This window comes from Acanthochromis polyacanthus, chromosome 5 (genome assembly GCF_021347895.1).
Source record: "Acanthochromis polyacanthus isolate Apoly-LR-REF ecotype Palm Island chromosome 5, KAUST_Apoly_ChrSc, whole genome shotgun sequence".
NCBI lineage: Eukaryota > Metazoa > Chordata > Actinopteri > Pomacentridae > Acanthochromis > Acanthochromis polyacanthus.
Window position 1 is genome coordinate 6159622 of NC_067117.1, and position 27857 is coordinate 6187478.

At 38.8% G+C, this 27857-nt stretch overlaps 1 protein-coding gene across 1 annotated transcript in view; it reads right to left on the reverse strand.

The window, feature by feature from the left end:
- Positions 1-27639, reverse strand: part of dcc (DCC netrin 1 receptor) — a 331558-nt gene extending 303919 nt beyond the window's left edge. The window contains 1 exon segment of the mRNA XM_051948843.1: positions 27042-27639. Within this exon segment, the coding sequence (XP_051804803.1) occupies positions 27042-27174 (133 nt within the window). The 5' untranslated portion in view covers positions 27175-27639.
- Between the last annotated feature and the right edge of the window lie 218 nt (positions 27640-27857).

Sequence of the window (27857 nt, forward strand, 5' to 3'; positions counted from 1 at the left end):
ACGTATTCGGACTTTTCCACTTCAGCAAAGAGGAACAATCTGCTTTTAAACATGAAGTTTCAACAGATGTCTGAGCTCTTGTTTTCAGCTGAAGGGAGCCTCATTCTGTCTGAAAACACCACAGCGGGTTTAAATGTTTCAGCTTATAGGCTAAATATAAATCCCATTTCTGGACTATAATGTAGCACGTATGTAACGGATCCATTAACGTCCGCTGTAGTTAACGTGGATTTACAGCCGTGATGATCTGCAGGTGTTAAATAAATCATTAGATCCCATGTACAGCGACGTAAAGACGACGCACACATGTGTCAGTGAGGACGAGGACAGAGAAACTAAAAGGTCAAACACATGCTGGGATTTTTTCTTCATCTATCTTTAACGGGATGTTTTTAATAGATCACCGACTCACACGAGCTCCATTCACTCTGCTGCTTTGCTTTAAACACTCCACAGATAATGTGAGCCAAGGAGATTCATGCAAAATTGATCAATCTTCAAGTTAAATGTGCAAAGAATCACATGATCTGATGTGCTTCATACAAAGAGGAGCAATTTATGTTCGATTACAAGCAACTACTGCAGTCAATCTTTGCACAAATGACCGAGTTCAGCGCCCTGCATGGCTTCAAGTCTGCACAGCTGTCTGCAAATGTCACTGAATTTTAACTTCCGGGAAATGTGCATGGAAAAACGTGAATTAATCTGCTGCTGTTTATTGAATTTAAGGAAGTATACCATCTTTTCTAGTGCTGGCGCAACCCTTAATGCGACTGTGTTTTGGGAGGATGTTGAGAAACCTAAAATTACTCAAAAATGAATAAAAAAATAATCAAAGCCACTACATTTATTTCTGTTTCTGTCCTCTTTTAGCATCTTGTGGACCCACAGTGAGGCCTCAGACATGTGAACCACGGTTAGTCTCCTTAAACCAACAGAAGGTTGATCAAACGTTACCATAAAGTTATGAGTATACCATCTATCCCAGTGCTGATGCAACCCTTCATACGATTGCTATTTTGGGAGAATGTCTATTTGAAGATCCCTGATTTTAAAACCACTACATTTATTTCTGTCCTTGACTTCTTTTAGCATCTTTTGGACCCTCAGACATGTAAACCTTGGTCAGATGTTCAGACCGGATGAGATTTAAAACTTTCTTAATGTTCAGGGTTTGTTATTGTGCCACGCTAAGACACCACAGTGGAGGCAGTTGCTCTGTTTTTAATTAAATTTGAATGAATCTGCTGCTGCTATGTGACTATAAGGAAGTTATGAGTATACCAATTTTCCTAGTGCTGGTGCAATCCTTAATGGGTGTTTTAGGAGGATGTAAAAATGTCTAAAATTATTCAAAGATAAATAAAAATACTCAGAGCCACTATATTTACATTTCTGTCTTCTTTCAGCATCTTTCAGACCCTCAGACATGTAAACCTCAGTCAGTTTCCTTAAACCAACAGAAGGTTGATCAAACGTTGCCACAAAGTTGCGAGTGTACCATCTTTTCTAGTGTTGGTGCAACCTTTAGTGCGATTGGTCTCTTGGGAAGACGTAAAAAATTACAAAAAAATACTTTCAAAAATAATAAAAAGCCATATCCACTATATTTACATCAGTTTCTGTCTTCTTTTAGCATCTTTTCATGTCAACTTTGCCACAAAGTTACGAGTACGCCGTCATTCAGATATCCAGCTGGTGGCAGCAAACCTCCAAAATGGTGCAACCAAACCGATGATGGAGTTCAAAGAGCTCAAGTTTTGGAAAACAGTGTTGAAAAGACAATGAAACAGTGAGGAAGTTGTTTCCATCACAGTTTCTAGACTCTAGTCGGTTTCTTCTGTGAGAATAAATTCACAAATTATTTTGCAAACTTTTCTGTTTCTTGCCATAGCTTTGCTTTTTTCTGACATAAAACTGATTTTTCACTCCGACTAGGGTTCAGAACTCGTAAAAACAGAAATATCATCCAAATTACTGTAGGTTAGATAACAGTAGAATCTAAAAAATGAATAAATTTTGCTGTTAAGCTCAAATCTCTGTCACTTTGAATGTTGACCAACAAGGAAGAAGACAAGTCGCCTGGATTTGAAATATAAAAGATGCTCATTTGAGAGGGTTAATTAAAGAGTCGGGCCAATATTTGTGTTTTCAGTGCGTGGAAGTTAGTAAATTTCTGGTGGATTTTTGACTTTACAGATTATAAACCTGCAGATTCACACATGATCAGGATCACAAATGATTTCAGAACACAGAGAAGTTACTAGAGAGGGTTTATGTGGACATTTTGTTTAAAAAAATAAAAAAATCAAAGTTTGCTTAGAAAACTAACCAGTAAAGTTTTCTGATCAGAATCTCACAATGTTCTGATCTGAGCTCCACCGGCTGAGATAGGACACTTCAAGCTCCGTCTTTGAAACGACCCGTGTACCTGTTGAGATTTCTAACTGGATCAAAACATAAAAAACTGGAGCTGAAAAGATGAGCAGATTATCCGAGCGCCTGACTGACGGATCCTCCTGGATAATTAATACTTGAAAGCAGGAATCAGCTCTTTATCACCTGCTGAGAGAGTCCCTCAAACAGAAACGTTAATGGAGCCGCCTGGTAAAACAGAGGCTGGACGGCGGCCAATCAGCTGTCAGCGTGGGAGGATGGAAAAGCTCGTTAGAGAGTCCAATCTGTCAGAAACCTGCAGACGAAGAGCTGCAGAGTGGCTGAGTCAGAGCTTGGCGTTAATAATCAAACATCCGTAATTCTGAAGCAGAAATCAGCCTCGGATCGGCTCAACGTGAACGCCAGCGGTGGAACTTTGAAAGCTTTCCTCTGCATGTTCTAATGAGGCTGGAATCTGTGTTATTTTGTTTTTAATGTGATGTTTGATGTGGGACTGTTCACTGGAACTCCGCTCGTATCGCACCTGAGGGGAAATAAAGGAAAGCTTAATAAATGTGATTTGAAGTCTGCGTGGAAAATTAAACGACTTGTAAAAGATGAAATGCAGTTTGTTGAACGTGAATGAGGGTCGTGGAGGGAAGCTATAGGAGACGCAATTAAAGCCAATCCAGACGTAGAAAACATCTGATTCAGAGCCAGAACGTGAGGAGGAGGAGGAGGAGGAGGAAGAAATGCTGCCAGCTGCTGTGGAAGCACAACAGCAGGACAACGCTTAAAATACACAAAAACTGCATCCAGATCAAAGCGACGCCACGGCGGACTAAAACCCTGCAGACGCTCCCTGAAGGCTGCTGTATCGCTACTCCAAGAAACACAAAAGTCCTGGAAAGAACACACAAAAACCGGGCACCGGTTCAGTCATATCTTAACTTTAAAAGGTGATTTTCCTGCCAAATATATTCTTGTGATACGACATTCAAAACAAATCTGGCAGCAACACAATAGAAGGATTATTCTTCCTCTTATGAACAATAAAAAACAAATACTTAATAAGATTGGACAAGAATAAAGGAACAATCCAGGGCCCAAACTAAAGTGACTACACCGGTGACTTCAGGCAGTCTGACTGAACATGGTCCTCTGAACCGTCCATCATAGGTCCACATGGAAGACAATCACCAGAGGAACTGTAAACTGATGAAGTACACCTGTCATTTCCAGTCCATCTAACTGCATCACAACGGTTCTAAAATGAGATGGAAACAGCCGAACCTTCTCAGTTTTGGACCAATGGGTGTAGTCTACACACGTGGACAAAATTGTTGGTACCCCTCAGTTAAAGAAGGAAAAACCCACAATTCTCACTGAAATCACTTGAAACTCACAAAAGTAACAATAAATAAAAAATTATTGAAAATTAAATAATCAAAAACAGCCATTACTTTTGAATTGTTGATTAACATAATTATTTTAAAAAACAAACTAATGAAACAGGCCTGGACAAAAATGATGGTACCTCTATAAAAGATTGAAAACTATTTGACCAGAGTGACATGATTAACTCAGGTGTGTCATTTAATTGACATCACAGGTGTTTCCAAACTCATAATCAGTCAGTCTGCCTATTTAAAGGGAGACAAGTAGTCACCCTGCTGTTTGGTGAAAAGGTGTGTACCACACTGAACATGGACAACAGAAAGCGAAGGAGAGAATTGTCCCAGGACATCCGAAAAAAAATTATAGACAAACATCTTAAAGGTAAAGGCTATAAGACCATCTCTAAACAGCTTGAAGTTCCTGTGACAACAGTGGCTCATATTATTCAGAAGTTCAAGACCCACGGGACAGTAGCCAACCTCCCTGGACGTGGCCGCAAGAGGAAAATTGATGACAAATTGAAGAGACGGATCATTGGAATTGTATCCAAAGAGCCCAGAGCAACCTCCAAAGAAATTAAAGGTGAACTCCAAGGCCAAGGTACATCAGTGTCAGATCGCACCATTCGTCGTTGTTTGAGCCAAAGTGGACTTCATGGGAGACGACCAAGGAGGACACCACTGCTGAAAAAAACTCATAAAAAAGCCAGACTGGAATTTGCAAAAATGCATGTTGACAAGCCACAAAGCTTCTGGGAGAATGTCCTTTGGACAGATGAGACCAAACTGGAGCTTTTTGGTAAGGCACATCAACTCTATGTTCATAGACTCAAAAACCAGCATACGAAGAAAAGAACACTGTCCCTACGGTGAAACATGGAGGAGGCTCAGTAATGTTTTGGGGCTGCTTTGCTGCATCTGGCACAGGGTGTCTTGAAAGTGTGCAAGGTACGATGAAATCTGAAGACTATCGAGGCATTCTGGAGAGAAATGTGCTGCCTAGTGTCAGAAAGCTTGGTCTCAGTCGCAGGTCATGGGTCTTCCAACAGGAAAACGATCCAAAACACACAGCCAAAAACACCCAAGAATGGCTGAGAGGAAAGCGTTGGACTATTCTAAAGTGGCCTTCTATGAGCCCAGATCTGAATCCCATTGAACATATGTGGAAGGAGCTGAAACATGCCATTTGGAGAAGACACCCATCAAACCTGAGACAACTGGAGCTGTTTGCTCATGAGGAGTGGGCCAAAATACCTGTTGACAGCTGCAGAACGCTCATTGACAAATACAGAAATCGTTTAATTGCAGTGATTGCCTCAAAAGGTTGTGCAACAAAATATTAAGTTATGGGTACCATCATTTTTGTCCAGCCCTATTTCATTAGTTTGTTTTTTTAAAATAATTATGTTAATCAACAATTCAAAAGTGATGGCTGTTTTTGATTATTTAATTTTCAATAAATTTTTATTTATTGTTACTTTTGTGAGTTTCAAGTGATTTCAGTGAGAATTGTGGGTTTTTCCTTCTTTAACTGAGGGGTACCAACAATTTTGTCCACGTGTGTATGTCTGCATCATGGCTCCACATGGAAAATAACTGCTGGAGGAACTTTAAAATTCTGCTTGTCAGACTTCACAAACACGAATCCAAGAAGAAGAAGGGTGAGCAGCTGAAAACCAGGAGGCGTAGATGTACACCTGTGACTTCCAATCAGTCTAACTGCATGAACACGGTTCTAAAATGAGCTATGAGCAGCAGAACCTTCTCAGTTTTGGACCTAGATGGAGAAGAGGAATATTCCAGCAGGAGAACATCCAAAGAAGACAAGACTTTACAGAAGAACAAAGTAAAACTACGACCAGTTCCAAATAGTGGATGAAGCACAAGTTTGAGTGGAAAGTTCTGAGTAACTACCGACTATATAAACAGTAAATCAGTGCAGCATCGGGAGCTGCAGAAGAACTGAACAGTTTTAGAGGTCTGGAGGTCCATGAATGAGCTGTAATGTCTACATCCATACATGAGCTACTGTAGTGTAATGCAGTACTTTAGTGGTTTCTTCTAAATACCACTCCATAAAAACCTTTATGACTTTCCATAGTTAGAGAAGAACCAACACTAAGCCTCCATAAGGACACTTATTAAGCAGAATTAGGTTGTATACGTGCTAAACGTCATCCATGTTCTGTTACTGCACACGTTGTCGGCTTCTTCAGTGATAAAGTGTCTTGCAGCTGTCCAGACAGAACCGGTTTATGTGGTGAGAGCCATTTTAATTCAGCGATGCATAAATAACTTCCATCTCTGTAATGAGGGTTGAACTCGGTAACCGCTGCAGCTCCTGACGCCCGACGGTTCAACTCTTCTCAGCTCAATGCCGACAGTAAGCAGAAGGTCGATGCAGCCTTTAGTGAACAGGACCTTCTGTCATGTTCCCAATGACCTCTGTACCAGTGGAAATGTGAGCAGCAGTTGTGGAAATCAGTTGGATTCCAGACTGAAATCAGAAATATGCACAGATTTACTACCTGCTCACATTCCAATGACACAAGTTTTGCTTTTTGAATTCACAGCCAAGAAAGACCAAACGTCTGCCAGCAGGATGAAGTTCTACCACATCTTTCAGCTTCATGGTGTCCAGGACCAACACAGTCTCCACACAATGACTACAACTGGTTGTTGTAGCAGCACAGTTTTAGCTTAAACATAGCATGTCAGCTAATAGATAACGAATTTCATCAATGTATTATCTATCGATGTAAGCTACGTTTTGATGGACGATGTTTCGGTTGACGTTGCTCGGTTGTAACAACTACGTTTCTAACCAACGTGTCTTTGTCACGTATTTAACTGCTTCACTGTCACTTTTCAGCCAACCAAACATGTATTAGATGGACCTGTCACCCTGGTAACCCAGAAAATGGAGGTTGGCAATCGAATTTCAGCCAAAAAAACAAAAACAAAAACATGAAAATTACCAGAGTGAATGCATAGTCCTGACAGTGAAGAACAGAGGTGGGTGTTTGATGATGTTGGGCTGCATGAATGTTTGTAGATCAAACAGAACATCCCAGAAAATGGAGAAGATGCTTCAAACATGTAGCAAAACTCAAACTGGGGCCTAAACCAAGTCATTTTTGTGAATACACTGAACCAGTAACGAGGGAAAACAAAGTAAATGAAGTTAAATTCTCAGAATGACGATATTTTGTCCATCATGAGACACAAACTACGGACTTCTGGGTAAAAGCTTGGTCTCTAATTATTAACTTGGATTTTGTCACTTCAGTCTCGTGTCGTCCTGCGGGTCAAAATTGACTCGTTTTAAAGTTTGAAAATGTGGGGAAAAATATATATATCCACAGTGAAGCTTCTGATGTCCACATTTTCAACATTTTTGGGAAATTTTTTGAACATTTTTGGTGTAAAAAAGAAATATTTAAAATGTTTCTTTAAGAACATTCACAAAAAAATCAACTAAAATCCAGCGAAATTCGCTGGATTTTGGTTGATTTTTTGTGAATGTTCTTTAAAAAACATTTGAATTTTTACTGATATATATCTCATCACTTTAGGTATTTTTTAGGATTTTTTTGGGGAAGATTTTTACTCATTTGTTGAAAATATTTACAAGAATTTTCTTGCCAAATTTTTGGGATTTTTTAAAATAATTTTTTAAAGGGAAACTTTTAAGGAAATATTGGACTTTTCTTCCTGAAGTTTTTGCACATTTTCAGCAATTTAGGGAATTTTTTGCTGAATTTTTGGATTTTTTTCAGACAAGGAAACAGTATTTTTTGGTGCCTGTAAATGAAGACAACAGGAACATTAATCTGTCTTTGTATAAGACTAATTTTCTGGTGATTCTGTAGTTGATTCCAAATCTTCAGTCAGAGAAACGCCATCCTCAGTGGTAATGATGAGGCGTTGTGTGATGTCAGCAACGTGTCATCCTGCAGCCACGCTGTCACTTCCTGCTGCTGATTCGGTTTGACGTCGTCGCTCCGGGCCGTAAATTAACGCCATACGAGGAGAAAAGCCCGCGAAGTGGCCGAGGGCGCCGCTCTGCTGCGACTCCCAGTGTGACCGATGTGACATTTCTCTGAAGTTTGGTTTCTGCTGGAACAAACTGAAATGTGGACGTTTTCCAGGTCAGCGGAGACGTTCTGGTTGGAAACATGCGACGGGTTCTCTGAAGGTTCTCTGAAGGTTGGAACCTCTCCCACACCTTCTGGCTCATGATGAAGACTGACAAGGTCGAAGGCCGGATTCATGACATTTATTTCTCTCACGCTGCATTAAAATGAAGGTTTTAACTGGGATTTTATGCCAATTTACTGTCAATTTACAGATTTTAACTGTTTGTTTAGTAAAATCAGAAGGAAAAATAGTAAAAATTTACATTACACTCTAAAAGTCCAGGTTTTTTAAATAAATGTCACAATGACATTATTTTACTGTTTTAAATTTGCAAAAATAACATTTAAAGATATTTTCTAAAATGCATATATTGAAGATCAAAAATAGTAACAGGAATATTTTTCAACTGTTATTTTACAGATTTGTCACGTTTTTAACTCACAGATAATATCCAGTAAAATCACAGAAAACAAATCAGAATTTAGAAAAACAGGCAAAAATCTTTGATTTTACCAACAGTAAGTTGTTCTTTTACATTGTGAGACCACAAAATTATGTAATTTTACTGTATTTAAAACAGGAAAATGTCATTATTTTATAGATATCTGCATTTTTTTAAAAAAAGAAGAGGACTGAACATTGCAGTTAAGACCCTGTAGTGTTGTTTAAAAGTGTTCTTATACTTTACCTAAAATCCTGCAGTGTTATTAATTTAATTATGAATCAGTCCTTTAGTTAAGGGCGGAAAGGAGTTAATCTGCCCAAATATCAAGAAGATTTGTGTTGCCAACACATGCCAGAATTTGTGTTTTGACCTAAAAAGAACTGCTGACCAATGCCAGTTGGTACAAACAAAAAAGGAACCGTGAAACCTGCATCTAAGGTGTTTTTTCAAAGGCAGAAGAAATTTTTGCTTTCATATACGAGGAAAACTCAGAACTGTAGTCTAATGTTTGGTTGGTCCGTCCCTCCACCTCGACCTCCTCCTCTGTCAATAAAAATCTAACTATGGGTCAAAATAAGCTGCTTCCACAAACTATATATAGCATTTTTTATTGTATGAGTCAGTCTTTTCATTAATGCCAGAAAGAAGGAATTAAAAGTTCAATCTGCCCAAAAAGATCAAGATAATTGTTGCTAATCCAAGTCAGAATTTGATTCGTTCTTCCACAAAAAAAATTAAAAAAATCTGCAAACACACCAAATCATTTAGCAAAAACAAAAAACTCAAGACTTGGACAAGAAAGCCAACCAGCTAAACCGCATCTCAGGTGTTTTTTCAACCACTTTTTAAGAAAATGACACACAGAAGCATAGTCCAATGTTTTGGTGGTCCATTCATCCACCTCGACCTCGTCCGTCTGTCAAAATAACGTAACTATGGGTGAAAGTAGCTGGTTCCACAAGCTACATAGAGCATTATGTTTTTATTGTATGAGTCAGACCTTTAGTTAAGGGCAGAAAAAATAAAATAAAATGCACTTTAATCTGCAAAACACACCTGCTGACAAAAGAAATTCAGCCAAAACAATAAACTTAAGGATTTGACACGAAAAATCAAGCAGCCAAACCTGCAACTCAAAGGCAGAAGAACATTTTTCAAGAAATCAACCCACAGAACCATAGTTCAGTGTTTCATTGGTCCGTCCATCCACCTCTTAATATAAATCTAACTACTGGTCAAAATAAGCTGCAGTATTATTTTATTTGTTCTTTAGCTGAGGGCAGAAGGAAGGAGTTAAAAGTTAAATATGTCTAAAAACATCAAGATCTTTGTTGCTAATCCAGAATTTGATTTGTTCTTTGACCAAAAACTGCAGCCTAATCTGTAGCAGTCTGTAGAAACTGCTGACAAAAGTCAAACAGCACAAACAAAAAACAGCAGAGTTAGACAAGAAAAGCAACCAAAGCTGAGTCTCAGGTGTTTGTTTTAAAAAAGCAGAACTGAGGAAAACAACATTTAATCATTCTGTTTGTATTTAATGAAGAGACAAACCGAAGACGTTGAAAGCACACCTGTCTTCAAAATAAAACACAATAACTCCTGACAGGTTTGTTCATTCCCTGGTGTTTCTCTCTGGAAGTCCAATTAGCGCCTCGCTGAACATTTCTTTGTGTTGTTCTTTAATTCTTCTGCACCAAACCACCAAAAGCAACACAAAACCAGCACATTAACCAATAGCACAGAACATTTTAACCGTTTAACGGCGACATGTGTTTGACCTCCGCTGGACGCTCAGTGGGTCGATGAGGCCTGCAGCAGGACGGGGAGGAAATAAATCACCAAAACAAAGACTTTACATCAACGGAGATACCAGGTTTCCTCCGCCTGCGGTTCCAGTGTGTGAGCTGCATCAGGATGCATCACTAATCTTTATAAGTGGCCATAAATCCAGCTGGCTGTTGCGGCGACTGCAGGGTGGGGTGTTCAGGGTTCATCGCTCGCTCGCATGACGCCACGCCTCGCCACATGAATATTTATGAGGGGAAACTGCTGCAGTTGGGCCGATTCATCTGGTCTGCGGCGCTGCACGGGAAGCCGTCGAGCCTCGCGCCGTGCGAGATGTTTCCTGGACTCCCTCCAACATGGCCGACAGTCTGTCATCTCCGGACCCCAGATTGGGCCGTTTGTTTACAGCTAGATGGGACTCCAGGAGAATAAAAATGAGATGAATTCTGCTTTAAAAAAACAGCAGCAGCAGTTTGTAGCGCAGGCAGGAAGCCGGCTGGGGTTTGTTCTTCCACAGGAACTCTTATGTATTATCTGCTTTCATGGCGGTTTGCATCTTACGCCTTTAGGTTTTTAATTACTGCTGATGAAGAGCTCAGTAATCACAGCTTTCATAGAGTCTCAGGGATGTTTTTAAGAATACTTCAGTAAGATATAATGGATTTTCTGAGAGACTTGCAGACATTTCAGTGTTTTTAGGTTGAAAATGTTCCTAAAGGTTTGAGGTTTCTTTCAGCAACCAAGTTTCAAACGCAAAATTATGTTCCTATGCGACTAAACTGCCTCCTGTGTGCTGAAGCTTTTTCCACCAGATTATGTTTGTATTATATCACGAATAGTTTCTAATCATTTTCTTTGCCATTCATTTTTACTGTTTCATGAAGTCAGGATCAACAAACCCAAAGTCAGGATTGACTTTCAAGGCTAGATATGGTAGTGCCAAGTCAGCATCACTTAGTCCTGAGTAAATTCTTAGCAAAAGACCAACAAAACCCAAGTCAGGATGAACAATCTAAGTCAGGATAAAGCTTCAATACAAAACATGACAATCTGAAGTCAACATTAACTGGTTTCATGCAAATTCTTGAGGAAAGACCAAAGACCCCCAAGTCAGGATCTGCGAGCTAAGTCAAGGTGAACTACATCCAAGCCAGGATCAACAAACCCAAAGACAGGATTGAGCTTCAAGGCTAGACGTGGTACTCCCAAGTCAGCATCAACTAGTTCCATGTAAATTCTTAGCAAAAGACCAACAAGTCCTGGGTCAAGATCAACAAACCCAAAGTCACATGACAGTCCCAAATCAAGATTAACTCATTTCATGTGAATTCTTGGGGCAAAATCAATGACACCCAAGGCGGGATAAACAATCTAAGTCAGCATCAACAAACCCAAAGTCAGCATTGAGATTCCAGACAGAACATGACAGTCTCAGGTCATGATTAACTGTCATGTATATTCTTATCAAAAGACCAACAAAACCCAAGTCAGGATCAAAAATCTAATTTAGGATTGAACTTCAAAACAAAATATCACAGTCCCAAGTCAAGATGAATTAGTTTCATGTAAATTGTTGGAGTAAGATCAATGACACCCAAGTCAGGATCAACAATCTAAGTCAGGATTGAGATTCGAGACAAGACACGGCTGTTCCAAGGCAAGATCATCTCTTTTCATGTTAATTGTTGGAGCAAGAGCAACAAGACCTGAGTTGAGATCAACAGCCTGAGAGGGAAAAACAGAATCAGGACCCTAAATAAAGTCCACAAAGTTTCATGTCAAGTCTGAAGATACAACTCAGTTTAAACAAAATTACGTTACTGTACAATTTAACAGCATTCTCAGTTTCACTTTGCACCTTCTTTCATCAGATTTGGTTTGTTTGCAGTGTTTCACAGATATATTTCTAATTCACGTGTCTTTACTATGTTTTTATCTGCTTCACCAATCATATTTGCTACCATGGTAACCCAGAAAATGGAGGAAAAGCTTAAAACGTGTAGTGAAAGAGTCAAATTTTAACCCAAACTATGACGTTTTTCCAAACTCTACCCACATAATGTTGGTGTCAAACCTTCACCATGCTTCTAAGGTGTAAAAGTGATGAAAAAAGTCTGATATTTTCCTAAAACCTCAACCACACTGTGTGACAAAACTGAACCAGAAAACTGAAAGTAAGAAGTGCCAAACTCATTATTCTGCTTATGGTTCAGATGCTGAAGCTGCTGCAGAGACTTTCATTCCCAAACAACAGCTCTGATGTCGGGTGACGAGGTCTGGTTCTCACGTTTTCCACACCAAGCTGGGAAATCCAATAATCTTTAGAGCTGAGTTTAAGCACGCACTGGAGCAGTATTTCAAATAAATCCTGCTTGTCTTTAAAACTCGTATTCTTACTTAAGTAGAAATGTGAAAATTAGGTTTACTTCTTCTTTAACGTCGTCCATGTTTGTTCAAGTTCTTCAAGTACGATCACAGAGTAAAGATAAAGGAAAAAACAGTAAATCCAATGACAGAACCACGTTGTACTTTTTACTTTTGGGTGAAGTCAATACCCAGATAGCAAACTATGGGTGAATCAATGTTGAATCTATGTTGAGACCTAACGTCGAAATTATACAGAAAGCGCAAGGTTGATAAAATGTTGAGTCAACATTTGCTTTTCAACCATAAATCACACTTTACCCAGATAGCAAAACATGTTAAATCAATGTTGAATTAGGGTTAAGAAGGTTGAATTGTGGTTACGGTTGAAGACTGATGGTTGGATCAACATTGATTCAACAACATTTTGTCAACATTGAAGTTTGTGTTTAAAAGATGCCATTGAATCTACGTTGTATTTTGGTTTAATTAAAATGTTTGACAGGTCAATGTTTAATTAATGTTGAATCTATGTTTGCAAACATGTAATCTATGTAAGTAAACGTTGACTCAACATTTTATCAACCTTGCGCTTTCTGTATAATTTCTACATTAGGTCTCAACATAGATTCAACATTGATTCACCCATAGTTTGCTATCTGGGTACTTAGAAAAGCTTAAAACCTAAAGTTGACTTTCCTTCAAATTAAGAGGAATCAAGCGGAATTGAAAGTTTTTCTGCAGATCTAACCTAAACGGGCTACATTAATATTACTTATGAACTTAATCTGGATAAATGTAATTCAGCTGTGTGGTACTAACTGAGGAGATTTCTTTAGGTTGGTCCAACAATGCCAACAGAGCTGCAAAATGTCACAGAAACAAAGAAATATCACGGTGTTCTGCAGATACTATATATCCATTTACCTCCCTACAGCAGGGATCAGCAGTCATTATTATGATTATATATTATTATTATTATCATCTGAGTGCAGTTATTCCAGGAGTAATTTGAGGCTAAGAGAACAGCCTCCTGTTTACTACTATTTCTGTCACCTATTGTGTTCTGGATGCAAATTACAGATAATTAGACGCTGCAAGGTCACATTTAATGGGACTGAAATAAACATTGTGTTCTGTTTTTCCACCTACAGTGGATCTGGAAGTGAAAGTTGTGCTGCAAACTGACAGATGTTTTCTAAAAGTGGCTCAGATTTGGACCTCAAGTCACAGTTTTCCACTTAAACTTCAACTTGTCACCAGTTTGGTTCTAGGGATTAGTGGACAACCTTCCATTTCTTCTTCTAATGCTAGTATTTAAAGTTGTTAGGTCCATTTTTAATGTCACTTTTAATTCTCTGCTAGAAAGCAACCACATTTTCTTTAAATGGATGAAATAAATAACATTAACTTGAGTTTATTGACAGTACCTGTCTGTAGTTTTAATGTTGTTCCTGATTATTGCTTATTACATTGAAAAGTGCTGCTGCTTCATGAAGATCTCAGTATGTTGGTGAACAAAATCACAGATTTCACCACTTTCTGGAGTGAGTGTTAATAAAGTAGTTTTCCAGTTAGATTCCAGGATTTAAAGCAAATATTTGCTCCTCGTCTGCACTGAACCCTAACAAACCTTCAAACACACAGTTATGGTCCGCTTCCACCCAGAACAGCATCTTCCATACCAGAGGGGTGGAATAATCAATTCTTAACTTTTAAAGACGCAACTCTGTTCACCATGTTTTTATCCAATTCTGCAGAAAGCTTCCTTCACACTTCTTGTGATGAATATATTCCCCAGAAGTCCACCAACCAGCCATCCAACCAGCAAGCAAACCAACCAACCAAACCAACCAACCAACCAACCAACCAACCAACCAACCAACCAACCAACCAACCAACCAACCAACCAGCAAACCAACCAACCATCAAACCAGCAAGCAAACCACCCAACCAACCAACCAACCAACAAACAAACAAACCAGCAAACCAACCAACAAATCAACAAACAAACCAGCAAACCAACCAACCAATCAACCAACCAACCAGTTGTGGAGATGTTTATTATGTGTTCACTTTTCATCTCGACATTTTAATCAGCTCCTAATTTTTCATCGGACAAAAAAAATGAAAAGCACAACAAAAAGCCGCAAAGCAGGAAATAATTTTTACAAACACGGCAGGAAGGAATAAAATAAGTAAAAAGCAATTAATGTAAAAGCCTCTAGGAGTATTAATGAGTGGATTCAGAGGTGAAGGATGCAGCAGAAACCTGCGGCAGGTTCAACATGAATAATTCATGAATGTGAGCAGCTGATGTTAAATATAGACAGAGCTCAGGACGTAAATGAAACGCTAATGTTCAGAGCCGAGGCAAATTATCTTTCTGTAAATTACTCACCGACCTTTTTGTTTAGTGTTTCATTTTTTCATCCTTTCATGTGAATAATGCAGAGACAGAAACAGACTTAATTAAAATCCACGGCGAAGCTCTCGGGCTGTAAACAAATCCAGGTTGGACAAAAAACACATCCTTGTTAGAGCAGAAAATAACTTTTTTTTTTAAACTTGAGAGTTTTTTCATGATTCATGATCAGTCTCCTTGTGTACGAACAGACCTGCTTACATTTCGGCCTCCTGCACCTGAAGCACAACGTTTTATTGGGTTTTTATGCTTTAAAAGTGGAGTCTGTTAAGGTTATTTTCTGTCTGCAACTTCATAGCTCAAATCTGCATCGATCCCTGCAGCAGTTTCAGCAAAAATGCTCTGAAAAGACGACATTAAGGATAAAAATGTTCTCATATAAAAGAAAACTTGTCACAAAAATGTTATATATTCATATTATTTAATACTTTCACTGAGAATCTAACAGTTTTGATCTTGATCACCCAAGTCAGGATCAACAAGAACCTAGTAAAGACCTACAAGAACCAAGTCAGGTTCAAGGAAACCCAAGACAGGATTAAGTTTCAAGACAAAACATGGCAGTCTCAAGTCAACATTTACTCATTCCAAGTAAATTCTGAGCAAAAGACCAGCAAGATTAAAGTTTGGATTAACAATCTAAGTCAAGATCAACAAGAACCAAGTGTGGATCAACAATCTAAGTTAAGATCAATGAAAACCAAGCTAGGATAAAGTTTCAAGACAAATCATGGTAGTCACAAGTCAAGATTAACTGATTCTATGTAAATTCCTGGCAAAAGACTAAAAAGACCCAAGTCAGGATCAACAAACTAAGTCAAGACTAACTAGATCCAAGTCACGATTGAGTTTCAAGACAAGATGTGGAGGAATACGTTTCAAGACAAAACATAGTAGTCCCAAGTCAAGATTAAATAGTTCCATGTACATTTTTAGCAAAAGACCAACAATCCCCAAGTCAGGATTGAGTTTCAAGACCCTAAAAAGATGTGGCAGTCCCAAGTCAATATTAACTAGTTCCATGCAATTTTCCACCAAATGACTAACAAGACCTAAGCAGGATCATAAAATCAAAGTCGTGATTAATGAGACCCAAGTTAAGATTGAGTTGTCGGACAAAACATGGCAGTCCCAAGTCAAGGTTGACTACATTCATGTAGATTCTTAGCAAAAGACCAACAAGTCAGAAGTCAAGATCAAAAATCTAAATCAGGATCAAGAAGCTGTTGGGTTGGAATTAAGTTTGTTGACAAGACAAAGTAACTAATTGCATGTAAATTGTTAGCAAAAGACTGACAAGACCCACATCAATAATCTAAGTCAAGATCATCGCGACCCAGACCAAGACTAATGAGACTCAAGTCAGGATTGCACTTCATGAAAAGACATGGCAGTCCCAAGTCAAAATGAACTAGTTCCATGAAACTTCTCAACAAAAAACCAACAAGAACCAAATCAGGATCAACCATCTAAGTCAACATCAATGAGTCCCAAATCAGGATCTACTAGTTTATGTCAATTCTTACAAAAAAAACAAACAATGAAACAAATTTCAAGTCGAGTTCGAGAAGGTGAGAGGAAAAAATCAAACTGAGGTTCAAGACAAGAAAGAAAAATCCCAAATAAAGTCTCAAGTCAAAATCAACAAGGTCGGTACCAAAATTACTCGGTTAGAGTTTAGGAAACCGTCCTGGTCTGGGTTAAAATCTGACTCTTTTATGGCACATTTGAAGCACCAGGAGTATAAATATGTGGATGAGAAACATATTTGTGACACAAACCAACAGAAAACACATTTCCTGCAAAACATAATTGAAAACCCAGTTAAGTTAGCCTGTGGTTCCAAAAATCAACGTGAGGTTCTGCTAATTTTATTCTCAATCTCACCCTAAAAAAAGACTATTTAAGTTTAATTCCAGCCTAGAAATGTTTTACTGAACAGGAACTTAAAACATGGAAGAATCTCATGTGGACTAATTACTCAGGTATTTTCTCCTTCGTACACAATTAGCGTAGCGGCGTGGATAGTGGGAGGCTGAGGTGTAAATGAACATCTCCTTGGTGTTAAAAGCCTGCTGTGTCTCTAATGGATCGTCTCTGACTTTATTATTCAGCTCGGCGTATTAATGAAAAGGTTCTACTGCTTTGAGCTTTTAGCTTTAATGTGATTCTTGATTAAATTTCGCTCCCTCTTGCTTCCACTGTTTGTTGTTTTTGCCGCTGCAGCTTTGTGACTTTCTGCAGAAGCTCAAAGACTCTTAATCAAGGCTGGAATCATTTCTTTTTTTCCCCCTTTCTAAAAGCACCAGAGATGCATAAAGCAGAAACCTCTGGATAATTACTGCACTAATACAGATCTTCATGAATATTTCCAGAGCTGATCCGTCCACTATGGAGGTCCAAACACTGGGAACACAAACATCTATTATTAAAACAACCAACCTGCTGCTTTTTCAGCACATTCACTGATAAGTTGTTCTTAAATCTGCTTCCATTAAAGAGGGATTTATTCTGACTCACGTTTGAGTATGACAGGAAATGGGTTTAATAGCATCAGTGTTTGATGTTTTTGCCCTCTAATGTACAGTTTTAATCAGGTTCTTCCACCTCAACCATCTCTGACTGGCTTGAAACGTCTTCATAACAAACTATGAATATATAAAATGCAATCTACATATATGCAATACTGCCTGAGGTAAACATTTGTAGAAATCATTTGTAGACTCGCTTTTATCAGGTTTTGTCTCACATTAAATCTGCGTCAACATCTGAGGAACTACTAGACTTTAACAAGTGTGTTTCATGTATTTTTGTGTGTTTTTAGATGTTTTTAAACAGGACAATCTCCACCACCAGTATACGTACCCTACAAAGTCTACTGGTTACTTCAGCAACATCTGAGGAACTATTAAAGATAAAAACCTGAAAGTGTCACAGTTATTTCTCATCATGTCATTGATTCAGAATCTGGAATATTGGATAGTAGATCAGATAATCTGTGGTTATGGAGGGGAAGAAATTAAAGCCAGAAATGTGTTGGGAGGAGGTTGGGGTGGATGGACGGGTCAACAAAAAGTGCTTTAAATATGGAAAACTAATTGAAAAGTTCCATCTTTGAGCTTTTTGTGCTACAACTCATCAAAAATGCTGAATCAGCTATGAAACATTATTGCCATGTTTCTCACCAAGTATTTCATATTAAAGTATTCTACATGTTTAGTTTTTTATTATTGTGACCTGCAGCTACATGTGGATCAGAAAACATCACTGGTTGACTTGTGGATTATTAATTTCTTTTGTTAATGATAGGGCTGCAGCTAACGACGCGTCGACTAATCGTCTGAGCACGATACGTCATCAAAAGTGGAAGTGAGCGCGCAATGCAACAGAAATCAGCGTCCGACTGGAGCACGGAACACGGACGGACATCGATGCTATATTATGTATGCACGATGCAGCGCGGATGTGCGCGTTTAGATACAGCTGTATAATAAACGCTGACATCCACGCTTGCGATACATCGCGGACATCGGCGCTGCATCATGCGTACATAATATATGCACGATGCAGCGCCGACGTCCGTCCGTGTTCTGCACTCCAGTCAGACGGTGATTCCTGTTGCATTGCGCACTGACTTCCGCTTTTGATGACGTATCGTGCTCAAATGATTACTCGAGGCTTCGTTAGCTGGAGCCCTAGTTAATTAGCTCAAAGATGGAACTTTTCAGTCTGTTTTTTCCATATTTGATCCACCTGTCCAACGTTACAGATAAATAAAGTCCAACGTTTTGCTGACCCGTCCATCCACCCCAACCTCCTCCCATCACATTTCTGGATTTAATTTCTTCTCCTCGGTAATCAGAGGTTATTTGATCTATTTATCCAGTATTATAGATTCTAAATCAAAGACATGAGGAGAAATAAGAGAGAAAATTTCAGGTTTTCATCTTTAGTAGTTCCTCAGATATTGTTGTTCAAATTGACTCAGATTTAAATGTGAAAAAGTGGGTGGATGGGTGATTTTTACTAAAAAATATCTCAGTAAGTATTTGATATATGAAGCAAAAAATTCACAGATATCTGTAGAAATATTCAGATTTTATTATGCAAGATTTTTCATCCAATCAGAGATGGTTGAGCAGAAATAACTGAGCATTTATTTGAGGTGGAAATTTCAAAAACCGTCAGATCCAGAGATTTACAAATGACCTGAACCTGCTGCTTCATTTCAAACCGAACCTTTCATCCTGTGATCTTTTTATCTGATCAGAATCCTCTGATCAAAGCCATTGATCGGCTCAGACTGATAGGAGGAAGATGGTTCTGATCAATACTCTGATATCAGCAGAAAAATTAGAATGATTTCCAGCAGCAGCAGTTTGATCAGCAGCTTCTCCCAGAGCCGATCGATAACCTATCACTGATGGGAGGAGGTATTGATCAGAAGGAGCCTCCATTTATTCCAGTTAGAGCAGAAATAGATCAGGAGGAGGAAGAGGAAGAGGAGGAGTTATCAGCATGTTGTGATTTCAGTTTTGAAGACTTTTAAAGAACCAACGGCTCAAATTAAAGAATATAATATATAAAATATTTGATGTGTTCTGATCTAAATTCAGTGTTTTTCTGCTCCACTGACGACATCTTCAATCCTCTCTCTGCTTTTATTTGATTATTTTCTCTGAGGATTATTAGAACTTTGATCCTCGGCTGGATTTATTTTAGGCGTGTGACATGAAATGAAAAAATCTGCTTTTGTTTCTATGTTCTGCTGAAGATTCGACATGTTTTTATGTTTTTCTGTTGTATGAAATCCTTTAATTGAATGTCGCATCCTGACACATTTTCCTTCTTGTTTTACTTCATTTGAACCTTTTTTTTTTCCTCGTTGAGGCTCCAAAGTGAAATATTTCAGTCCACCATGTGAATGAGAAGCTCTGATTCCAGTTTATTGTTTCTGTTGGTGTGAAATCTGCTTTTATTTCAGTTAAATCTGACATTAAATCATCTTGTTAGACTCGTTAGAAGGTGCTTTTTGAGCTGCAGATGGAAACCAGAAGCTTTAATTGAGGCGTTTAGGGAACTTCAGTAAATTGGAGTGTCTGCATGTGAGGCGTTCAGTGTCTGTAATAAGTTACTGTAAAAACGGAAATTTTGTGTTGTTTTTTCAGAGTACGACTAAAAACTGTAGAATCTGACGCCTTTTGGAAACAAATACACACAAAATGACCAAGAATTACACAAAAAAAAAGACAAAACGATGACTGCACTGAACTTATTTACCTTTTTTAAAAGAAAAAAATGTAAATAATTTTCAGAAAACTGTAAAACAACAATATTTTTTTGCTAATTTATATAAAGAACATATAAATAGTTAAACACTGTCAAAGAATCATCTGACGTGTGTAAAAATACAGATATTTGATGTAAATATTTACAATTTCAGCCTGTTTTTAGGGTAAATTTGGAAATTAATACTTTTTTGTCATTTTTTGAGATATTAACAGTAATGTAACAAAACTAGAAAAATCTGTAAAATTATTGAGCATTTTGATCCTTAGTATCCACGATTTATCTTTCAAACAACAACAAATGTCTGTAGAATTATTAGATTTTTACTGATTTAAACACAGTAAATTAAAAAAGTGTGTTTTTACGGTCAAACATTGTGTACACTATTTGTAAAAATACAGACTCAGCCTGTTTTCCAGAGTTAAAATGTAAATAATGCACATTTTCTGGGACTTTTCCTGTTATTATCTGTAACTTCATAAATCTGTGCTATAACACGTATATTTTCCACGTGTTTTATGACGCTTTAATGTTGACTTCAGGACATTTCTAAGCTGTAAAATCATCACGAACTTCCTTTTATAAACAAAACTGCATGAACTTTTCCAGTTTCCAGTCAAGTAGAACAAACATCGAAAACAAACCTGTTTTTTATGCACAAAAACCGAGTAAACTTCCAGAAACTTTGAACAACCCAAACCTTTTTTAGACAGAAACAGCCTCAGTGAATAATAAACGACGACACAAACTTCAGAAACTGTGACCTTTCTCAAAGTCAGACGAGGAACAAACAGGATTTCTATTCGGCTTTTCTGAAATGTTTGAGCTCCTTTTCGGCAGAGTTTTGTGACTTCAGGCTCCTCCAGTTGTTTATTTAACAAACCAACTCCTAACATTCGTGACGATCCTGCAGAAAGCAGAAATATCTGCAGAAAACGGTGAAATGAAAGCCACCTGAAAGACTAACAAAGGAGAAGCAGCAGCAGCAGCAATTAGCCAGCAGAACCTCCAGACGTGTCCACAGGATCAATGTCTCCATAGAAACGGAAGCTTTCACCTCCTTCAGCGGGCTTTAATCAGTCAAATTGGACTGTGGCTTAATAATCATCAGTTCTGCCAAACTCAACAGTTCTTTTAAATCGTTCCGGTTTTGTACGAGTTAAAGTAAGTGGTCGCCTCTGAACTCCAAGCAGCACTTTCTGCTGTTTTTTATTCACATCTTTGCTCACTTTTTCTCTGCAATCTAAACTCCTGCAGCTCCACGGAAACAGAACAAGCATGAAGACGGAGAGAGAACGATTACTAAAAATGACTCAAAATCTGTCAGAAATTACTCAAAAATTGTCCAAGACTCCTCAAAATGGCTCAAAAGTTGTCCAAAATTACTCAGAATTTGCCCAAAATTGTTTCAAAAATGTTCCAAACAACCTCGAAATGATTCCAAATATCAGTGTGTCCAAGATTCCTCAGAATTACTTAAAATAGGTACAAAATGACTAATAATTAGTCAAAACATTACCTGAACCTGCGCAAAACTACCTATAACTTGTACAAAATGACCCAAAAGTGATCCAAAATGACACAAAACGTGTCCAAGATTATTAAAAATGACTTAAATTGCTAAAGATTTGATGAAATGTCATAAAATTTGTTGAAATAAACTTTTTCAAAGTGACTCAATAAATTTCCAAATGACACAGTCTGAAATAACTCAAAAATTGTCCCACATTACTCATAACTTGCCCAAAATTGTTTTTAAAATGTTCCAAATGGCCTCTAAATGGTTCCACATAACAAATTGTGTCCAAGATTCCTCGAAATGACTGAAAACAGGTTCAAAATGACTCATAATTAGTCAAAATATGACTTAGAATTTGCCCAAAACTACCTAACACTTGTTGAAAAAGATCAAAAATCATTCCAGATGACACAAAACTTGTTCAAGATTACTCAAAAGGACTTAAATTCTGAATGATTGATCAAAAATGTCTTAAAATATGCCAAAAAATAACTTAAAATTTGTGGAAAATGACCCAAAATGATTACTAATTCTATGTCAAAAATGACTCAAAACCTGTTCAAAATCCTAAATGACACAAAACCTCTTCAAAAATTCCTCACAATGACTTGATAATTTGTCCAAAATTGCCTAAAATGCATTCAAAATTACTTAAATATGTTCCAAATGACAAAAAAACTTCTGAAGTAACTCAAAAATTGACCCAAATGACTCAAAACTTTTCCAAAATTATTCTCCAAATGTTCCAAACAACGAAATGTGTCCAGGATTCCTCAAAATGACTTAAAATGGGTCCAAAATTATTCATAATTAGTGAAAATATTACTTATAAACTGTCTAAAACTACTTAAAACTTGCCCAAAATGATCCCAAATGAAGCAAAACTTGTCCAAGATTACTGAAAAAGGCTTAAAATAACTTCTAATTTGTCCAAAATTATCCAGAAATTGTTCCAAATGACCTAAAAATGATCCCAAATGACTGAAAACTGCCAAAGATTATTCAAAAATTGTCCCAAATGACTTGAATTTTCTGCAAGATTCCTTAAAATGACACAAACTTGTCCAAAACTATTTAAAATACATAAACACCTGTTAAAAGTGGCGTATAACTCATCCAAAACCACCTAAAAGTTTGATTCATGACTACAACTTTGGTCCAGGTGACTCAAAACCTGTCAATGATGATTTAAAATGACTTAAATTACCAAAAACTGTGTCAGAGTGTGTCAGAGTGTCCCAGAAATGGTCGTTTTTGACATAATGCCTGTCCAAGATTTCTCAAAATGACCTCAAACGTGTCCAAAGTGACTTAAAATATGATTAAAAAATGACTTAAAAGGAGTGAAAACTCATCAAAAACTACCTAAAACTTGTCAAAAATGACTCAAAATGACTTCAGATTTGTCCAAACTACTCAGCCCTGTTAGTAGCTTCAGCATTTGTTTCTACCAATAAAGCCTTTGGGCTCCATCGATCTTCACTCCAGTCGTTAGATTTAAGGATTAAAGTTCTAATTTGAGGCTTTAAACTCCATTTATTGAGCTTTAATGTTTGATTTTTCTTCTTCTTTGGGCTTATGTGACCCGTCTGCTGTAACTTTTCCTCCGATCAATCGTTCTCCTGGATCAGTTTGAAGAGAAGCTTTAACCTGAAGCTGCAGTAAAACCTCCAGAGATTCAGTCGGAAACTTAACGAGCAGCAGAGAAATCCTGGAAGATTCAGGAAAATCAGCAGCAAAACGCCTGATCAGAGCCTGAGAAATCCACTTAAACCTGCCCCAACCTGGCAACACACTCAGTAAATCCCACCAACCTGAGAAAAACAGCAGAGAAACCCCAAAGAGTCAACGATAACCAGTCAGATCTGGCAACCCAAACCATCACAACTAAACACCCAGGGAGGAAATGAAGATGAAACAGCTGGAAAATGAAGAAAAACTCACTAAAATACATAATTTAAAGTTTGATTTTGTCCAACAGATCATTAGATAGGGGATTTAAGGCACTTTTAGAGGTAAAATAGCAACAAAAATGAAGTAAAATTCAACAGAACCTGGCAACCCACAGCCTGAACCTGTTCATTTGTGGTAAAAAAACATCATCAAAGGAGAAACTAAGAAAAGATTTACCAATAACAGCAAAGAGAAAGACACACAGTCCGATCTGGCAACCCAAACCATCAAAACTAAACAACCAGGGTGAAAATGAAAATGAAGAACAGCAAAAAATCAGGTAAAATTCAGTGGAAGAGCAGCAGAGGGAAATGCATTTTAACCTGCTCCAACCTGGCAACCCATAACCTGAACCGGATCATTCTGGAGGAAATGGCAGCAAAAATTCTGCACGATTCACAGATATCCACTCTGATCTGGCAACCCAAACCATGAAAACAAAACATTCAGGGTGGAAATGAAGATGAAACGGCTGAAAAATGCAGAAAAAAAAACTCAGTTTTAAAGAGTCGTCTATCCAACAGATTGCAGTAGGCGGTAATTATGGGTAAAATACAAGAAAACCTGTACAAATTCATCTCACTGGCAACCCAAATGCAAACAGTTCCATCAAAACGCATCAAATTCAGGGTGTAATTGAAGGTGAAACAGCTGGAAAATCCAAGAAACTCAACAAAATTCCTGTTTAAAGGGTTTCTTCTGTGTAATAGATCATGGTAGAGGTTCTCGGGTAAAATAGCAACAAAAACCGAGTAAACGTTGGCAACATACAGCCTCGACGCAAGAAAAATCCAGCCTGAACCTGACAGGGTTCAATAAAAAACATCACTGTGGGAGAAACAGCAGCAAAATCCACCAAGATTCACTGATAGCCAGTCTGATCTGGCAACCCGAACCCTCAAAACCCAGCATTCATGGTGAAGATGAAGCCACTGGAAAACCCACAAACATTCAGTCAAACTTACAATAACCAAATGAAACTCAGTCAGGCCTCCATATTGGAAATAATTTGGGTGATTTTAAGAGTAAAAAAGCAACAAAAATCCACTAAAATTCACTAAAGCCTGACCAGAAGAGCAGCAGAGCTCATGATCGTCCATTGAGATCCATTTAAACCTGCTCCAACCTGGCAACCCACAGCCTGAACCCGATCATCCTGGAAGAAACAACAGGAAGGTCCTGCAAGACAAGCAGCAAAGCTCTGATCTGGCAACCCAAACCTTCAAAACTCATCATATTCAGGGTCTAAATGGAGGTGAAACAGCTGGAAAATGTAGGGAAAAAAATCACTAAAACCAAATGAAGCCCAGCTAGACCTGCAGGTAGAAGGAGTTTTAGATGATTTTAAAGGTAAAAAAGCAAGAAAAATCCAGTAAAATTCACTAAAGCCTGACCAGAGGAGCAGCAGAGCTCATGATCATCATATAGACTTGTTCCAACCTGGCAACCCAAAGCCTGAACCTGATCATCCTGGAAGAAACTGCAGTAAAATCCACAGCCTGATCTGGCAACCCAAACCTGAACAGTGCCATCAAAACACATCATATTCGGCATAGAAATGAAGGTGAAACAGCTGGAAAGTCCAGAAAAAGTCACTAAAACACATGAACAAAAGAGTGGAGCACAAACACCGCATGAAGCCCAGTCAGACCTGCAGGTTGGAGGAGTTTAGGAGGATTTTAAAAGGTAAAAACTCAACAAAAATCCAGCCAAAACCTGACAGGCCTCAATAAATATCATTATTCTGGGAGAAACAGCTGCAGCATTCTGTAAGACTTACTGATAATCAGTCTGATCTGGCAACCCAAAGCATCACAACTAAACATTTAGGATATAACTGAAGATAAAACACAAAATCTCAGCAAAACACATGGTTTAAAGGGTAAAAGAGCAACAAAACTCCAGTAAAATTTATTAAAACCTGAGCAGAGGAGCAGCAGAGCTCTGCAAAAGTCCTCCAACCTGGCAACCCACTGCCTGAACAACCAAATAAAGCCCAGTCAGACCTGCAGGTTGAAGGAATTTTAGGCTAAGAGGAAACAAATTTCACTAAAACCTGAGCAGAGAAGCGACAGGGATCTGCAAAAATCTATTAAACTAGCTCCAACCTGGCAACCCACACCCAGAACCTGATCATTCTGGAAGAAACAGCTGTAAAATCTTGCAAAATTCACTAATAACCAAGCTGATGTGGCAACCCAGACCATCAGTGTGAAAATGAATCCAAACCCAGTCACACCTGCAGGTTGGAGAGGTTCTGGATGATTTTAAAGGTAAAAAAAAAAAATGCAGTAAAATCCACTAGAACCTGTGCAAAGGAGCAACAGAGCTCATGATCACCCAACGAGATTCATATAAACCTGCTCCAACCTGGCAACATGAACCTGATCATTCTGGAAGAAACAACAGGAAGGTCCTGCAAGATAAGCAGCAAAGTTCTGATCTGGCAACCTAAACCTTCAAAACTTGTCACTGAGGGCAAAAATGGAGTTGAAAAAGATGGAATAAGACAAGAAAACACATCAACCTGGTGAAACCCAGATTTTAAGGATAAAAAAGCAACAAAAAAATCTGTAAAATACCTTAAAACCTGACGAAAGGAGCAGAAGAGCTCTGCTAAATCCATTTAAACCTTCTCCAACCTGGCAACCCATAGCCTGAACCTGATCATTCTGGAAGAAACTGCAGCAAAATTCTGTAAAATAACCAGCAAAGGTCTGATCTGGCAACCCAAGCCTTTAAAAATCTTAAATGAGGGGGAAAATGGAGTCAGACCTGCATGTTGGAGGTATTTTGGGTGATTTTAAGGGTAAAAGAGCAACAAAAATTCTGTAAAATTCACTAAAATCTGACCAGAGGAGCAGCAGAGCTCAGGATCAGCACATAAACCTGCTCCAACCTGGCAACCCACAGCTTGAATCTGATCTTTCTGGAAGAAACTGCAGTAAAATCCTGCAAGATAACCAGTAAAGGTCTGATCTGGCAACCCAAATCATTATAACTCATCATATTCAGGGTGTAAATGAAGGTGAAACAGCTGGAAAATCCAGAAAAACTCACTAAAACACACAGACAGAGGAGTGTAGCACAAAAACATATGAAACCCAGACACACCTGCAGGTTGGAGGAGTTTGAGATGATTTTAAAGGTAAAAAAAAAAAAAAAGCAACGAAAATGCAGTAAAATCCACCAAAAGCAGCAGCAGAAGCCCAGAGGAACCTGCAGGAGCCGTCAAAGCCTGCAGGTCAGCAAACCGGGAGACGCAACAAATGTGTCAATCCTCGTTTGTGTTGCAGCAACCAGAGCAACCAGAGCAACCAGAGCAGGCAGCGACCCGCAGACACTCACCGTGCACCGAGCAGCGAGCAGCCAGCAGGCAGCAGAGCAGCAGCAGGTCCGCTCCACCGGTCCTCCTCCTCCTCCTCCTCGGAACCAGCATCCCCCAAACAGCAGCCCTACATCCAAACCCGGCCAGCTCCATGCTGTCTCCAGCAAACCCTCTGTCCTCTGGCTCCAGACCCTCCACTCAACTCTTTATTAGTGGAGGGGGGAAAAAGCCGAAAATGAAAATCACAGGTGATAAATCCTCCAGAGGTGATGAGTCAGGAGGATGAGGAGGCTCAAAGAAAACCTCCCCAAAAAAACAACCCAACCTGGGCTGCAGGATCCACAAAAAACACCAAAAAGAAAAGAAAAAAGAAGGTAGATCTCCCCAACAGCAGGTCACTCTCCTCCTCTGACGGCTGAAATAAGTTCCAGAACTATGCAGGCGGAGTCTCCATCACCGCTGCGGCTCCTGCTGCTGGGTCCCGGTCACTGAGAGGCACGGAGCGGTCCGATCCACGCTGCCTTCCCGGAGGTCCGCTCCGTCTGCCGGGGAGGAGGATGGAGAGGGTCGGAAGAGAGCCGGAGCTCCAGCTGGAGAGAGAGAGAGAGGGAGTGAGGGAGGGATGGTAGAGAGACACAGAGGCTGAATGGAGCCATTGATCTAAAGAGGCTGCAGCTAAAGCCCGGAGCGGGACTTCCAGAGAGGAGCGGGGCGGAGCGGCAGCTGCAGCCGGCAGAGGAGGCTCGGCGGCGGGGAGAGATTAGCTGAACTCTCCTGCCCTCTCTGGTCGCAGCCGGAACTTTTACACTTTAACCACAGGTGGGACGTTTTAGTCA